General features: G+C 40.5%; 1 protein-coding gene across 4 annotated transcripts in view; it reads left to right on the forward strand.

The window, feature by feature from the left end:
• Positions 1-16,479, forward strand: part of PLEKHG1 (pleckstrin homology and RhoGEF domain containing G1) — a 223,313-nt gene that overhangs the window by 161,205 nt on the left and 45,629 nt on the right. For 2 of the 4 annotated variants that reach the window (XM_060283667.2, XM_060283666.2), the window contains exons 3-5: positions 1,991-2,091; positions 8,873-8,914; positions 15,193-15,262. In XM_060283667.2, coding sequence (XP_060139650.1) covers positions 1,991-2,091; positions 8,873-8,914; positions 15,193-15,262 — 213 coding nt within the window. The remainder of the gene's footprint in view (positions 1-1,990; positions 2,092-8,872; positions 8,915-15,192; positions 15,263-16,479) is intronic. The other 2 variants (XM_030853164.2, XM_060283669.1) reach the window with 1 other exon arrangement.

Here is a 16,479-nt window from a genome sequence, read left to right on the forward strand (position 1 = left end):
ATTTGAAGTGAGAAAAAGGATTCTTCCTTTTCTCCTTAAACCCCCTTGTGGCCGGCCAGGTGAGTCTGGAATGTATGCGTCATCTATGTCCCAATCTTCTCACTGCTGTTCGGTGTGGATCACGCCTGCCAATATCCTTCTGTTTCACTTTTCGATTTCGTATTCATCTATAACCTTTGTTTTACCTTCTTAATTTTGCATGTGACGTGTCCTTTTAAAAATGTTGATCAAAGTATTAAACAACTATCAAATATAAGCATTCAATGCAGATAAATATTAGCCCATCTCTTTGTGCCACGTGTAATTTTATGAAACTATCAAGGAATGCATTTTTTTTTTTTTTTGAGGAAGCCTAAGTTAGATTTATACTTGTTCAAAATGCACTCTTCAATTCTAGCCTTCTTTAGCATTTCTTATTTGGGCGTTATCTCTACAGCCTATACAGATCCATGAGCTCCTTATGATGGTTCCGCTCATAAAAGTGAGGAGGCTGGGTCTTGCTCTTGTGGGTTTTTAATGACAATTACACTTAAACCTTGGGAGTCTAATTTCTTATTGAGATGACCACTTTCTGAAGAAGAAAAGATGTTACCACCAACCTTGTTAAAACATAAAAAGGCTTATGAACATTGGTTCCTGCATGACCATGATTTTAGCAATAAAGAACCAGAATGGTAAGTTATAGGCCGCAGTCTGAGAACCATGCTACGGAGACAGTTCCTGACGAAGCCTGGCCTGTTTTTCATTTGAGGAACATGAAGGGCATGAGAGGGTGGCTGTGGCTTATTAAAAGACAAAAGCAACAATTATCTGATGGTTCTTACATTTCAGCTTCTCGTTTCACTAGTTGCGCTGAAACAGTATTGTGTTTGCGATTGGCCATCGGAATGTGGTTGAGTGCTGGGATTTTCACGGTCTGGCTGACTTTTCCCAGGGTGACTTCCCCAGTGCTGCAGATCCCTGGGTGACGTTTGGTGGAGAGCCATACTGCATTGTTCAGCCCAGGGCGGAGAACTGTATTTATTTTTGATTTTACGTTATTTCAGCTGTTTTCACTTTTTTCTTTATTGTTTTCTTGCCTCCTACAGAGTTCTCTTTTCAAGCCTGGCTGGGGGAAGGGGGACACTTAGTTATGGACTCAGCACACAGCGTGGAGAGCAGATTTCCCCTCTCTCAGCACTTCAAATAGCTTCTAAGCCACGTCCATTTAACCCACTGTGGGTCTGAGCCCACGTTAGCTCCATGGGGAGCTGTTTCCATGTTAAAATATATAAAATCCTTTCAAGCTGACTGTGGCTTCTTTACATGGCCTATTGGATAGTATAAGTGAGTGACATGCTTATTTTATTTTAAAAAGTTTTTTTAATAATCTGATATTTGAGGATAATTTAGTTCTAGACTTTAGCAGCTGATAGCTTTCTGACTTAAAAGGTTATGTTTAAAACAACTGTATCACATTTCAGAATTTTTTTTTTTTTGCTATACCACATGGCTTGTAGGATTTTAGTTCCATGACCAGGGATCGAACCCGGGCCATGGCAATGAAAGCGCTGCATCCTAACCACTGGACTGCCAGGGAATTCCCAAATTTCAGAATTTTTATTTCTGGTTTCCCACTGTATGAATTTTAGAGTCTCTTTTTATCACATAAATCAGTCAAGGAGACAGCAGGCAATGTTGTATGCCAAAACTCTGACTCTATCAGTAACTGTGGTCATTATGTTATGCATCTAGGGAAGCACTAGTACATTTTGGGCGTAGGTATGTCCATGTACATACACTCTTTCTCCTTGCTCAAACTCCCTGTTCTATACGTAGGGAAGTATTTCATTATTAATAAAAGAGAGATTCTGCCTTCTCACGGTAGAGTTAATGAGCACGTTAGTATAATAATTACTTGTAACGGATATGAGAGATTCCTCATGCATAACTAAAGACGACTTGAAAAAGGACAGGAGTGTTTAAGACATTCTTCTCATTGATTCCACAGGATTACCTTGAGTGCATCAGGGACCAAACGAAACTTCCTCTGGGGGCGGAAGAAAGATCAGCCCTTTTTGGAAACATACAGGATATCTACCACTTTAATAGGTAAGCTAATCCTCAAAAGATGGTTCTCACATAAGAACATTACGGATTTTTCTCAAATGAATGTGGCCTAAGAAAACTTACTTGAAATCCCTGATTTGACTTCATAGATTTTTGTGGCCTATCATGCCGTGAAATCTTCTACCTGGAAACATCCTTGTTTGTATATGAGTCTCACATTTATCCAAAATCCCGTCCTGCTCCGTCCTCCTGGCTCAGAGAAGAGACCTATTCACCCTGACAGAGCAGCGGCATCTTTCTTCCGCAATAGAACATGAACAGGGCATCCAAAAATATATGCTGGCTTGGTCTCCAGCAACCCCACCTCCACTGGATTTTCTGAACGTTTTCTTCTGCCTAGGGAATGGGCAGGAGGGAGTAAACACACAATAAATACTTTAATCATAACAGATATGAATTCAGATTAATTAATAGTTAAATTTTACAATGCTTAATTTAATTCAAACATGTATTGAATACCTGCTGTGTAGCAGGCAGTGGGCTTAGAAAAGTATCATAGTAAACAAGGCAGACGGGGAGCCGAAGGGGATGGGGCAGGCAAATCAGTTCTTATAAGGTATTGTGGTACTTCTTGGAAGACCAGGTAGTAGGCAGGAAAAGAGCATAGACTGGTTTCCAACATCTCTGGGTTTGCATGCCCGCTGAGCCATGTATATATTCTTCAGGAAATTTTAAACAGAATACAGAAGGTCCCCGACTTATGATGGTTCACCTCATGATTTGACTGACTGTACGATGGTGTGAAAGCAAGACGTGCTCAGTAGAAACTGTACTTCAGATTTTGAATTTTGATTTTTTCCCGGACAGTGAGCTGCAGCTTCCAGTCTGGCACGCCATCACGAGGGTAAACACCAATACACTTACAACCATTTTGTCTTTTACTTTCAATACAGTATTCAGTAAATTGCATGAGACATTCAGCACTTTAGTATAAAAGAGGCTTTGTGTTCAATGATTTTGCCCAACTGTAGGCTAATGTAAGTGTTCTGAACACGTTTAAGGTAGGCGAAGCTCAGCTTTCGTGTTTGGTAGATTAAGTGTATTTTAATGCATTTCCAAGTTATGACATTTTCAACCTACAGTGGGTTTACTGGGGCATAACCCCATCATAATTCGAGAAAGATCTGTAGAATGTACCTAACTTCCTCATTTCAAGTCTTTGCTCAAAACTTCCTCTCTCAATGATGTTAACCCGGCACCTAAGCACACACCTTACCTGCTTACTTTTTCTTTTTCTCCTGGCTTTTAGCAATTTCTGACATACTCTGTGATTGACTTTTATGTCTGTTGTTTCCTTCCTCCCCACCCCCACTCACAGAACGCTCCCTGAGGACAGGGATCTAACAGTTTTGTTACTACCCAAGTGCCTTAAGCAGAGTCTGGCTCGTGGGACCCTCCAAACTTTTGTGGAATAAAGAAACAAATGGAAACAATAGGAATATCTACCTCACATGGTTATTGCGAAGCTTCGGTGAGCTGACGTACTTCATGTGCCGCACTCAATGCCAGAGTAAACAGCACAATATTAACCAGTGATGATGACATTGATTTTATTAGAGTAAAATCCCCTTGTAAAGTTCTACAATGCCCTATCATTGGGTGACTCAGCCATAGCGCAAATTATAAATCCTTCCCCTCTTTGCTCACTGAAGCTGGTGTATGTGGGCTCCTTGAGGGTAGGATCCACATCTCCTTTGCCATCCCTAACCTCCATGTGGATCCCTAGCACCTAGCCCAAGCCTGGCCTCTGGGAGACATGTTTGAATTACATCAACTCATCCCTTAATTTTGAAAGCCTGGGATATGAAAAAGGCCAGTGTTGCAACGTCTCTTTTCATTTGACTCAGTAGACTTTGAAAACCAATTTGCACGTTCCAAGATAGTGGTTCTCAACCCAGGCTGCACACTGGAACCATCTGGGAAGGATCGTGTGTGTGGTGGTGGGGGGGGGGGTGTTTTTTGTTTTTAATATGATGACTGCTACTCCTAGAAGTTCTGATTAGAACTTCTAGGTCTAGGGTGGGACCACGGCATCAGGATTTTGTAAAACGTCCTCAGATGTTTGTAATGTGCGGCCATGGTTGAGAAACACTGTCTAGATAAAATAAACACAATAATAAGAAAATAGAGAAAGGGCATTAAAAAATTGAAATAGGGGGAATTCCCTGGCAGTCCAGTGGTTAGGACTCCACACCCTCACTGCCAAGGGCCCGGGTTTGATCCCTGGTTGGGGAACTAAGATCCCACAAGCCACGTGGTACAGCCACAAAACAAAAAAATTGAATTTGGGGAATTTAGAGTCTGTGTGTCCATTAGTAACATGCTGGTATTAGAGCAAGCTTCCATTTAGCAGTGGCTGAGGTTAAAAATCCAGGAGCCCGAGTGGCTTTTCCGCCCAGATCCCACCAATGGCACAGTAACCCGGGAAGAGGAACGAGGCCTAGATGCTGGGAGGCCCTGGCATAAGCCTTCTGGTGGTTTGGCTGTAAGTTGACTGTAATGACTGCTTCTCTAGGGCTTGCTTCTTGCCCGAGGCCATGCAGCTCTATGTGCGTTATCACTTCATGCAAGTCTGGGCTTCTCTGACTGCAACCCCCAGGCATCCAGTGGCATGCCCTCCTGCCAGGGTAGAGCCCTGCTTTTCGGGTCTTGGTTTATGCCATAGTCCAGGAAAGGGTTTCTACTCCCCAGCGTTTACATCTTCATGTGTTTCCTAATTTAAAGAAAGATAAGCCTGAAGTAGCCCCCGATGTCAACCAAAAGGGACCTTGGCTGCAAAAGCTGGAAGACTGAGAAGATCTTTATATTCCTGAGTTGGTTCTCTCTCTGTTCTCTTCTCTCTTTGGTGTTCTCTGAATGAGGAGGTCAGAGGTGACTAGAATAAACCTGAGTCAGGATGATGATACATGTGGCATCAGTGTAGTGACACAATTCATGTGACCGTGTTCATGCCTATCCCTTTTGTAGATCACGTTTTTATATATCCTGAACATGCATTGTCTCATTTAATCCTCTTAGCTCTGAGGTAGATAAGATGCAAAAATATATACACATTGATTAGACACAGGAATCGGTGTAGAAAGTCCATTGCTCAAGGACATAGAGCTAGAAATCCAGCCTAGCCTACTTTGAACACACCTGGTTTTGTCAAATCTCAACTGGTATTCTTACTATTTTTAATTCTTTTCAAGAACATCTTCCTGTTTAACTTTTACAGTGGAATTGTCTGTACTGTTTTGTCCCTATTCACTTTCATTTCCTTTCTCTTAAATCTGGACTCTAGGGGCTTCTCTGGTGGCGCAGTGGTTGAGAGTCCGCCTGCCAATGCAGGGGACAAAGGTTCGTGCCCTGGTCCGGGAAGATCCCACATGCCGCGGGGTGGCTGGGCCCATGAGCCATGGCCGCTGAGCCTGCGCGTCTGGAGCCTGTGCTCCGCAATGGGAGAGGCCACAACAGTGAGAGGCCCACGTACTGCAAAAAAAAAAAAAAAAAAAAATCTAGACTCTAAATTTAGAGCTCAGATGTCTTTGCTATTACATTTGATTAAATAAGAGTATTGATGTGACTTTTTATGTTAATGCCTCTTATGAATCCTCTATTCTATACCTTACTTCAGTTGATTTCAAAGATACAGCTATCTGGCAAATCTATGGTTAAGGCTTGAAATAATTTTAAAGTTTCTGTTATTAGTTCAGGTCCAGGTTTCTCAACATAATATAATACTATTGTGCCCAACTAAGCAAGATTTAGAACTCTAAAATTAAAGAAGGCAAAAAGAAAATGGGTTTATTTTGGCCTGGAAAATTCAGCTGATTAGATTTTGTTTTTTAGGAAATAGTCCCAAAATACAGGAGAGCGTAGAGTACTATGATAAACACCCGTGGAGCACCCTCGCTCTATCAAGGCCTTCCTTTGTGCCATATTTGCTTTAGAAATTCTTTTTTTTAAATTTATTTATTTAGGGCTGCTTTGGGTCTTCATTGCTATGCATGGGCTTTCTCTAGTTGCGGCGAGCAGGGGCTACTCTTCCTTGTGGTGTGTGGGCTTTTCTTTGCAGCGGCTTCACTTGTTGCAGAGCACGGGCTCTAGGCGCAGCACGCAGGCTTCAGTAGTTGTAGCACGTGGGCTCAGTCGTTGTGGCTCGTGGACTCTAGAGCACAGGCTCAGTAGTCGTGGCACACGGGATTAGTTGCTGCGCATCATGTGGGATCTTCCTGGACCAGGGATCGAACCCGTATCCCCTGCATTGGCAGGCGGATTCTTAACCACTGTGTCACCAGGGAAGTCCCTGCTTTAGAAATTCTTGAAAGCATAAAGGCATTACAAATAATGCTGAGTCCCCTGATAGACCCCTCCCAATTGCATCCCGCTCTGTGGAGAATGGCACAGTGATGTGCTGGTGTACCAGTTCTCCAGGGTGAGGACAAGGGAGGGGGAATCTGGGATTTATAGTGTTTGCCAGTTTCTCTGGTGTAAACACACCCATCACTGCAGATTAAAGCTACTAAGAAGACATCACTGAACATGGAATTAGGAAGAGATGTGCAGAATTGTCTCAGAAAAGCCAGTACAATCTGGCTCAAAATACCACCATAACTATAACTGCTATCCAAGACTTGGTGTTTCATTCCCAAGTATGATCTTTGTTGCCATGACTATGTATGTAAGTACTTATTTAAAATACAGGGCTTCCCTGATGGCTCAGTGGCTAAGAATCCACCTGCCAATGCAGGGGACATGGATTTGATCCCTGGTCCGGGAAGATCCCACATGCCGTGGAGCAACTAAGCTCATGCGCCACGACTACTGAGCCTGCGCTCTAGAGCCTGTGAGCCACAACTACTGAGCCCACGTGCCACAACTACTGAAGCCCGTGCACCTAGAGCCTGTGTTCCACAACAAGAGAAGCCACCACAACGAGAAGCCCACGCACCGCAAGAAAGAGTAGCCCCCGCTCACTGCAACTAGAGAAAGCCCACACACAGCAATGAAGACCCAACACAGCCAAAAATAAACAAATAAAAATTTTAAAAAATAAAATACATAGCATGCTTTAACTTATTTCAAACCTGGCACAAATCATGTCAACCTTTTAGAAGTTTTTTTCACTCAACGTTGCTTTTGAGATTTATAGCTCTACTTTGCTTATTTTAACTGTGATATAATATTCCATTGGGGGATACGTTACCTTGCATTTTGCCAATTGCAGTTAAGACTAAGCCTCTTTTCTTGTTTTTTTGGCCACTTTGATTTCTTCTGTGAATTTCTGGTTTATACCCATTGATCATTTTTCTGTAAGGATGTTTCTTTTTCTTTTCTTTTTTTAAGTACCTATACCTATTTATTTGGTTGCACTTAGTTGCGGCAGGTGGGCTCCTTAGTTGTGGCATGTGAACTCTTAGTTGCGGCATGCATGTGGGATCTAGTTCCCTGACTAGGGACAGAACCCAGGCCCCCTGCATTGGAAGTCCCAGGATGTTTCTTTGTCTTAGGGCTGTATAGGAGTTCTTGATGAATTCTCCCTGGAGACCGTTGTGGATTATGTGAGTTGTAATCCTCCCTTAGTACGAGACTTGTCTTTTAACTTTAATTATGGTTTCTTTGAAAATAAGTTGTAAAATTCATAAGTTTCACTACTCTAAGTAAATATAATATTTATAGTATGTGGATTTTGTGTTTGTTTAAAAAATTACCTCCTCCTCTCAGTTCATAAATATACTCTATATTTTTCCTAAAAGTCTTAAAATTTTGCTTTTCACTTATGTCCTTAATCTAACTAAAATTGATGCAAGTATGGTTTGCGGTAGGAAATCCAAATCCTTATTTTCATACGGCTAGCTGACGGTCCCACCACCGTAGGCTGAAAAGTACATCCTTTCTATGCCGATTTGTAGTTCCACATTCCTCCTAGGTGAAGTTTATGTGTATGTATGGTCCTGTTTCTGAGCTCTGTGTTTTGTTTTGTTGGTCTCTTTGTCCATCTTTACTCCATACCCCATTGTCTTAATTATTAAATCCACATTGCTCTTCTTCAACAATGGCTTAGCATTTCTTAACTCTTTGCACTGCCAAGTGATTTGTTTTGTTTTGTTTTGTTTTCTTGTTTTTTTGTTTTTGCAGTACGCGGGCCTCTCACTGTTGTGGCCTCTCCTGTTGCGGAGCACAGGCTCTAGACGCGCAGGCTCAGTGGCCATGGCTCACGGGCCCAGCCGCTCCGCGGCATGTGGGATCTTCCCGGACCAGGGCACGAACCCGTGTCCCCTGCATTGGCAGGCGGACTCTCAACCACTGCGCCACCAGGGAAGCCCTGATTTTTTTTTTTTTTTTTTTTTGCATTAGTTTGTCAAGTTCCATGAAAAACTCTGTTGGGACTTTTATTGGAATTCAATTTAATTTTTAGATTAATTTTGGCAGAATCGACATCTTCACAATATTGTCATCCTATCTGTAAAAATATCTCATCAATCAAGCTTTTCTAAAATGCCCTATAATAATGTTTTATAGTTTCTCCATCACATTCATACATGTGACTTTTAAAAATTTATTCTTTTTTATGTTATTTTTGACTAGAGTAATTCTTCTATTTTTAAATTAGCCATTATTGTCATGTAGGAATGCTTTTAATTTTTATATGTTGATACTATATCCAACTAACTTTCTAAACTGTCCCATCAGTTCTAATAATGGTTTATAGATCCTTTTGGATTTTCTGTGTAGACAGTAGTGTCTGAAAATAAGGAGAATTTTTTGTCTTCCTTTACAGTTCTTCTACCCCTTATGTTTTTTTCTTGTCTTACTGCTTTGGGTAAGTCTTTCCATACAATGTTGATTAGATTTGGGCATTCTTATCTTTTTTCTGACATTAGCAGGAATGCTTTAACTGTTTACCATTAAGTATGATGTTTGTTCCAAGACTTAGATAGACACTTCTTTCTATTTTGCTAAGATTTTAGTGTGAATGAAAATTGAATTTTATTGAATACATAATCATCCTGTAAGAAAATTAGCATATGATTTTTCTCCTATTCATAATGTGGCAAATTATATTAATAGGCCTTCTGATTTGAATCATATATGCACTACTAGAATAAACCCTACCTGGCCATAATGTTTCATGTATTTATGCATAATGAGTTTGATTTGTATTTTTTAAAGAACTTTTTAATGTATGTTCATAAATGACAGTAGTGTATAATTTCTTTCCTTGTACTGTCTTTTTTTTAAGATACTTTTCTTATTTTAATGTTATCTGTTTTTTTAATTAAATTTATTTATTTATTTATTTTTGGCTGCGTTGGGTCTTTGTTGCTGCATGCAGGCTTCCTCTAATTGCGGTGAGCGGGGGCTACTCTTCGTTGCAGTGCACAGGCTTCTCATTGCAGTGGCTTCTCTTGTTGCGGAGCATGGGCTCTAGGCATATGGGCTTCAGTAGCTGTGGCATACGGGCTCAGTAGTTGTGGCTCGTGGGCTCTAGAGCACAGACTCAGTAGTTGTGGCACATGGACTTAGTTGCTCCATGGCATGTGGGATCTTCCCGGACCAGGGCTTGAACCCGTGTTCCCTGCATTGGCAGGCGGATTCTTAACCACTGCACCACCAGAGAAGTCCCCTTTGTACTGTCTTTGTTCGGTTTTGGCATATTACTAGATTCAAATTGTTATTTCACAAAATCTTCCAACGTGAACTGTTTTGGAATACAGTTGAGATTTCATTTTTGCTTTCCTTTTTATAGCCAAATCTTTCTCTCATAATCCCTTTAACAGCCTGGGAATTTAAGACTCTGGTTTGGTGTCTGGAAGAAATTCCCAAACGGTCAGGAAACAAGCTTTGTCCAAGAAACCACTTTCCCCATTTTAACTTGCCCCTAAACTCCCAAAACTTGTTTTTTTTTTTTTTAACTGCATATGAAAGAAGAGATGTCAATTGTTTTTACACAGCATCCCTCTCTTGGAATACAGAAGAGTTATCTAAACAGTAATTTGAATCTTTCTTTAATGATGAAGAGTGAGGAAGCAGAGACCGTTCCTCTATACTGGACTTCTATTTTTAAATTATTTTTTAGCAAGTTAAAATCATAAGCTCTCTTCCTTCCTCAAAAGATGAGAGTAAAATTTTCCTTTTTCCTTCAACCCTTTCTCTTTATTCAGTATACCTATGTTGAGTCACTACTGTGTTTGAAACACTGGGCTAAGTCTAGTAGTATAAAGATGAATGACATCATTGTGTAGCAGAGGCAACAAGTCATATAATCAGGGAACGAACAAAATGCTTTGAGAACGCTGAGGAACAAGCAATTAATTTTGTCTGAGGGGCTAGTAAAAGCCACAGAGCAAGTAACTTATGTCTTAAGAGAAAAACATTATTTGGGCCATGCTTTTTTTCTCCTTTGAAATGTAATTTAGAGAGCAAATCATGGAATACATACAACAATAAGGCAGGGAAAGGTGGGGGCAGTTACCATTTCTTTTAATGCCTTTTCACACCACCAAAATGTCTTCAACTACTGCACAATGGTAGAAATATATTTTTACCTGCAGGCTTTCTTCCTGTAGACTTTTCAAGACCAGTGCTAATGTATCAGTGAAATTAATGGAGCATTTGGTACTATTAACCTCACCCCATTTTCTATTCCCTCATGCATGTGTGCCTCTGGATGCAAGCAAGTTCAAATGCCAGCTGACCTAGTTGGGTGGGTGGGAAGAGGAAGTGGTGCTTAGAGTCTGTTGCACACTGGAAGGGGAGAGGCCCTTTTCCTGAATCTGGCTCAGTGTAAGGCAATAGAATCTTCAAGGTCGTATTACAATTCCTGACTTCAAGTCCACATCAGTGGTCAGAGAGAGTCTTACCTGGAATATGTTCTGTAAAAGAGAACTGTGTTTCCTCTAACTGCCCATCCAGACAAGGGACTTGAACTCAAGTAAGAAATCTTATTTTCTTTTTCATAATCCTACTCAAAAAGGAGGAGATATTTGGAACAGTTGCTCTGGGAAAAGGGAAACTACCCCAGGCCTGAAGGTAGAATGATTCTAATTTTAGCTTTGAGTACAAAACACAATCTGTGAGTCACTCCTTCCTGCTACTGTACTTGTAAAGTTGTTCATTAGTTACAGTGATGCGATGAGAAGCCTAGTCCCCGCCCCGTTAGGCTGTAACTCTAGAATGACAGTCTGTTTCTGGTCTTTATGGAGTCCCTGATCTCCCACATTTCATGGCCCCATCTGAGTTCCCATAGTACATGATGTATTATTTTATGTTTAGTCGTCTTCCGTATCTCCCACACTCCCCGTTGTTCACCAAACACCAGCCAGTGGCTTCCTTTCTACACCTCACATAAGAACACACCATGTTCATTCTGTCCTTAGACTCACTATCAATTTCTTAAATGACTTTCTCTTCCAACCTTCCCCAAACTCAGATATCACCTCCTCAGAGAACATTCCATGACTGCCTCAATGCTCCTCCACCACCACCCAGCCTCAGTTGCTCTCTACCACATTGTCCTCTTTATTTCCTTCCTAACACAGTACAATATCTTATTCTGTTGGGTTTCTCTTGTTTTTCAGTAAAACCAATACTTTACTGTTTTTTCACATAAACATTCTTATTAAGCAATATTGTACTATGGTGTGTAAGTTTCTATTGGTAAAAGAACGAAATCTCATTTAGTTTCTTTTTTTAAAATTTTATGTTATTATAATAAGAGCACTTAACATGAGATCTACCCTCTTAAATTTTTAAGTGTTCAGTACGTTGTTGTTAACTTAGCTACAATGTGGTACAGCAGGTTCAACCTGTTTAGCTGAAACTTTATGCCTGTTAATTAGCAACTCCTTCATTTACTCTTACCCCCAACCCCTGCTAACCACCGTTCTACTGTCTGATTCTATGAGTGTGACTATTTTAGATTTCTCACATAAGTGGAATCATGTACCATTTGTCCTTCTGTGACTGGATTATTTCACTTAGCATAATGTCAGGGTTCTTCCATGTTGTCACAGAATTTCTTCTTTTTTAAGGCTAAATAATATTTCATTGTATATATATATATATATATATATATGTATATATACCACATTTTCTTTATTTATTCATCTTCATCCATTCATGGACATTTAGGTTATATCCACATTTTAGCTATTGTGAATACTTCTGCAATGAACATGGTAGTGCTGATAGCTCTTCAAGATTTTGATTTCAATTTTTGTAGATAAATACCCCAAAGTTGGATTGCTGGATCATATGGTAGTTCTACTTTTAATTTTTTGGAGAACCTCCATACTGCTTTCCATAGTGGCTGCACCATTTTGCATTCCTATCAACAGTGTACAAGAGTTCCAATTCCTCACATCCTTGCCAACATTTGTTGTCTTTTGTTTGATATTGTGTTGTTTATTTCTTCAGTTATTAACACTTATCGCTCCTGATCAGAACATAAGCACCACAGGACAGAGCCTTTGTCCATGTTCTTTACCCCATCACCTCAGTGCCTATAGCAGTGCCTGACACACAAGGCTTTCAGTAATTACTATGTTGAATGGAGAACAAACAGGGTGGTTGGCCAACTGTATCAGGATGATTGCTCTGATGACAGAGCTTGAAAGAAATCCAACTACTTCCTCCTCGCTGTTTCTATTATTTTAGAAAAGGGTTGTAAAGGAAAGCGGACCAGATGATTCACACAAGGCCTTCCAGGTAGGCGGTACGAGGTTGAAGACACTGTGAGGCAGAGTCTAGCCCTCAGCTTTCTTGAGTCAATCAGGAAACAAATCTTTCAATAGATGTGTTTGTCATAGAGTGTGGGACTGGGATTCAAAAGCCCTGATACTAACCCCAGCTATGCCATTAATTAGTAGCTGTATGACCTAAGGTAAGCCACCTCCCTTTTATGAGTCATGGTTTTCTCACCTTAAAATTAAGGGGTAGGACTGGAAGGCATCTGGGCTTCCTCCCAGCTCGGGTTGTTGAGCAATGAAGGCCGTTCACTTATAGGTGAGCCGTACTAGAGCCTGGGTGGGTCCCCTGAGACACTCCCTCCTACCAGGAGATTCAATCTGGAGATGAAATTAAAGCTGAAAGGGTAGCTTGATGAGTGTAACATAGAGAACACAGGGAGTTAAATATTGTCAAGGAGTATTTCTATTAAGCCTTGAGAAGTAACATGACGGATTCTGCTCAAAATTCTTCTGTGCTCAGAAAGAGGATTTATATTGAAAGACCTGGATACAAAACCTATATCCAGGGCACCCCATCCTCCAGTGACGGAAAACACTGGCCCAGATATGTTGCTTCCTTGGCTCTTCTTTTTCTTTGATCTTTTCTCTTCATCCAGTATTTAGATTCTAATGATTAGATTTCAACTGTCTTTAATTTAATCACACCCATCTTTCTATAAAAGATATTGATACCAATATCAGAACTATATTTAAACAAAACAAAAATAATCTTACAGATGGTATGTTTTTATAGGAATATTAGGAAAGAATGTTTGAAATCGGGACTATTCTGAAATCATGCACTGGTAAAGTTCCTTTCAGAGGACAAGATAGATGCATCAATGGATTTTAATGTCACAGGATATAGTATATAATGGTTTCAGACTCCAACAACCCTCTAAGAAACTACCATTTGTTGAGTTTCAGTGTCTTATCAAAGAAAGATATACACACTCACCTAAAAGGCTATTAAAATACTCCTCCCTTTTCCGGTGACATATTTGTGTGTACAACATGGTTGTACAAGAAAGGAAATGTAGTTATGGTACGCACCAAGGCTGAGCTGAGAATAATATTTACATAGTCTTTAAAGTGTAAACTCTGGGGACTTCCCTGGTTGCACAGTGGTTAAGACTCCGCGCTCCCAATGCAGGGGGCCCACGTTCGATCCCTGGTCAGGGAACTAGATCCCCCATGCATGCCGCAACCAGGAGTTCACATGCCACAACCAAGGAGCCCACTGGCCTCAACTAAGGAGCATGCCTGCTGCAACCAAGACCCAGTGCAACCAAATAAATAAAATAAATATTAAAAAAGTGTAAACTCTGACTTTTAATCTAATTAAATTTCATAACAGAGCTTGTTGAGAAGATGGGAGGAAAGGAAGCTGGGAAAATTACGGAGTAAATATCTAAAACAAAAAGAATGAAAATGCATTACCAGCGTGTTTGGAAACAGGGGTACATACAACAGAAACAGCCAGGAGTTGAAAGTGTTTCTGGGGAGTGGCAGTCGAGAATGGGAAACAAAAAGCAAGAAAGTGTAGAACTATTTTTATCATAATTCCTGTAGAACTGTTTAACCTCTTATTAAATATGTAATACACAGCTAATTAAAATAAACACTTAACATATCAAACTACATATCAATCCAAGTTATATGGCATGCAATTTGGAAACCTGTTAACATTTAAACTGAGAACGCCCGATGACCCAGCAATCCCATTTCTAGAATTGTATCCAGCCATGGGAGATCAGTTAAATTAACGATGCTACGTTCACACGGTGAAATATTATGCAGTTAGTTACTTAAAATAATGAATCATTAAAAATAATATAGATTTTCATCTGAAGAAAGAGGTTTCCTCCCCTGGCATATCTTTCCTTTAGAGCAGTATCTCCACGTATAGTGTTATATTTGTCAGTGTGATTTTTCACTGAAGGTCTGACTCTTGCAGTAGATTCCAAGCTCCAAGAGACCAGGAACCATATCTCACTTGGCTCACTGGTGTGTTTGTTCTTAGTGCTTTGCACAGTATCTGGTACCTGGAAAGCTATTGGATGAATGAGTGAGTATGTGTGAGCATGCATACAGATGTTGACAAACTTCTAGAAGACTGAAACCGTTAGGTAGGGCTTATCTCTGGGTGGGAGAGTTACAGGTCAAACCTGTGTTTACACCCCTGTTCCACCACGACCTTGGGCAAGTCCCTTATCTAAGCCTTGGATATAATGACAAGAGGTCCTCAGTTATCCAATTAAATATGATTCCTTGTAAATGCCATATAAATGTTTAAACTTCTAAGTTATTTTAAATGTCCTCAACTCTCAGACCACAACCTAATACATTCTGGCTTTTATTTTTTTATTAGTGAACTTCTGCAAGACTTGGAAAACTGTGAAAATGATCCTGTGGCCATAGCAGAATGCTTTGTGTCCAAGGTAAGCAGGGTTCATCTCTCTGAGCCAACCAAGACAGAGACAGACCACACATTGTTTTCATTTTAAGGTTAAAATGACCATTGTGTTCCAGATTGGCTGAGGTTCACCACTAATCTCTCTCACTCTGAGGGGTTTTTTTCTCCCCACTAGCTAGGGAAAAAAAAATACAAAACACAGTTCCCAGTAAGTTAGGAAATGCTAATAACTTAGTAATTGTCCTAGAACTTGTATAGTAGCTAAATGATGTTACATATCTTTCCTAGGAAAAACTTTAAGCTTGGGAAGGGGAGAGTCCAGATTAGAGAAATGTTAGAAAAATAAGTACATACACAATACCACTAGACCAGTTACAAAAATCTGTTAGAATAGAAATAGTGTTTATATATTTATGGCAGTAGCCTAGTCATTAGGGGGATAAAGAGAGCAGAATTAGTCTCCTGCATCTTAAAAATGCACTCTAATTTTCCTACATTTTTCTTAAGTTGCACTGATGGTTTAGAAAAACACAAGGAAAGGATTTGAATTTTAAATCTTAAACGACAGTTTATATTCTGTACCCAGATAAGAGAGAGAATTCTGAAACTTACAAGGGAATCCTTTACAATAGCGGTCCCCAACCTTTTTGGCACCAGGAACCCGTTTCATGGAAGACAGTTTTTCTGCGGCGTTTGGAGGGGGGATGTCTCAGGCGGTGATGCGAGCAATGGGGAGCGATGGGCAGTGGCAGCTGAAGCTTCACTCGCTCTCCCGCCGCTCGCCTCCTGCTGTGCGGCCGGGTTCCTAACAGGCCACGGACTGGTACTGCCCGGCAGCCCAGGGATTGGGGACCCCTGCTTGACGACATTACTTTCCCGACATACTACCTACTGTATATAGAATCTTACGTTCCTCTTAAAAATTCAACAGCTTTTGTTTAGAAAACCTCTAGCAGAAATTGTTTTTGCAGTAGAACTTCATGGGATTTTTGCAGTTGTGGTTTCAAATGTACAAAGGTTGAAGCAAAGTTCATGACTGTGCTTTGGGGTAGCCCAGAGTTAGCACCTCATTTAGAATCCTGGAGTCCAGTGTGAACTTGGAGATGTCCTCCCAGCCTGACTGGGCTCTGAGGTGGTTCCACAGGGTCATTTCTGATGCTCCAATGGTTTTGAATCCAAACATAACACTCTAGGTTCTACTCAAGTGTGGTTCCTTAAAGGCAGTGGATGGGCTTGTGTATA

The sequence above is a fragment of the Globicephala melas genome, chromosome 14 (genome assembly GCF_963455315.2).
Source record: "Globicephala melas chromosome 14, mGloMel1.2, whole genome shotgun sequence".
In the NCBI taxonomy this organism is placed as follows: domain Eukaryota; kingdom Metazoa; phylum Chordata; class Mammalia; order Artiodactyla; family Delphinidae; genus Globicephala; species Globicephala melas.